Genomic DNA, 1,432 nt, shown 5'->3' on the forward strand with positions numbered 1-1,432 from the left:
AAAGGGGGGGGGGGGGGTTGGGGGTTTTTTGTTTGTTTTCCTGCAGCCTTTTCTTTTTACCTGGGTTGCCTTTCATTTTGTTCTGGGACCAGTTTTCTCACAGGGATTATCTTTATGCCTTGGGTCACAGTGGGAAGGTTCATTGCTGAATGATCCTTCCTGTTGCAAAACCAGCATGATTAACTGAAGGTCAGGTGATCTTCCAAAATATCAAAAACAACCTATTTGATGGGTATTTATACCTGGAAGATTGTCAACTGTCTGGCTGAGGTAATGGGCACCAGATCCACAATTGTCAAAATCATATCTAATGACCTTGACAACCGTCTTGGTTAATGAGCAAGTCAGAGTTGTTAGATGTATCCTGTAGCTCCAAGAAAGTTGTTTCAAATTGGTTGCTTCAGCCAGGTCCTCCTTCCCAAAGTCTGAGGTGGAGGAAACCCTATGATTGCTGAAGTGCACAAAAATTCAGACAGGTAAAAAAAGCTTGACTCTTTTTCTCCAGAGCAACTTATGAATGCTGTTTGTGGAAATGAATGCTTTTGACAGGGAGGAAATAGGTTTTGAAATGTGCTGACAAGGACTCTTGCGTTATCTGCTGGACAGAAAAGAGATGGAGAAAGAGGAAATGTCAAGGACAAGTAGACCCTAGACATAAGTAGACAGAAATTTATGTACTTTGGTCACATCAGGCATGGAAATGCTCTCAGGGCTAATTTATGGAAGGAAGTAATCCAGTGAGGTGATATATGTGGTATGCAGATCACTGAGCAGTCGGCTGCTGATCATGTAAACTAGCAAATGACTTAGAAGGTTTCTGAAAATGCTCTTGTGATGTCACCAATACTCAGACATGAATAAGTGATTTTTACTTAATTGGCACATTCTTCCCATGCATACATATCTTTCATGACAATTACTTCAGTGTTCTCAGCATTTTTAAATACTCTGGACCTTCTAGTGACAAAAAAATGCAGAATTTCCACGACTCCTGAGCAAAAAAAATGACAAGCTGCTTTTATATTTTATCAGAATGAATTCTACTCAGAATTAAATAATTAGGTTTCTGAAACTCAGCTCCTGACAATGTCCATATGACATCAGCAACGCAGTCTTCTTTCTCTTACCACAGTGACTCTCAGATTAAAGCTGTTCGGGACCTCGTTACACCTTATGTTGTAAGCTGAACAAATGTTAGTTGGCTTAGTGTTGTTGGACTTAGTGGAGTAGTCATACCTTAAGGCAAAAAAAATCTGTGACTGTCCTGCATCTGCACAGCTGTGACTTGCACTAGAGGCTTGGTGAGTAGGGGCAGGACTGGCTCACTGCTCCTGCCAGTAAGAGCAAGTGTCCAGGAAGCAGCAGGAGACGTCATGACCCTGACTGGCTTGTGGCTTCCATTTGGCAGAGCGAGCAAGTGCTGCAGCGCCAC

The 1,432-nt window shown here is 42.2% G+C and overlaps 1 protein-coding gene across 4 annotated transcripts in view; it reads left to right on the top strand.

Annotated features, from left to right (window-relative positions):
* Positions 1-1,432, top strand: part of NADK2 (NAD kinase 2, mitochondrial) — a 53,063-nt gene that overhangs the window by 39,369 nt on the left and 12,262 nt on the right. The window contains exon 10 of one of the 4 annotated variants that reach the window (XM_019517963.1): positions 506-966. The exons of the other annotated variants lie outside the window; for them this stretch is intronic. Within the exon in view, the coding sequence (XP_019373508.1) occupies positions 506-536 (31 nt within the window). The 3' untranslated portion in view covers positions 537-966. Of the gene's footprint in view, positions 1-505; positions 967-1,432 lie in introns of those variants that run through there. 4 annotated transcript variants of the gene reach the window in all.

The sequence above is a fragment of the Gavialis gangeticus genome, unplaced genomic scaffold (genome assembly GCF_001723915.1).
Source record: "Gavialis gangeticus isolate Ggan-Ray unplaced genomic scaffold, GavGan_comp1, whole genome shotgun sequence".
In the NCBI taxonomy this organism is placed as follows: domain Eukaryota; kingdom Metazoa; phylum Chordata; order Crocodylia; family Gavialidae; genus Gavialis; species Gavialis gangeticus.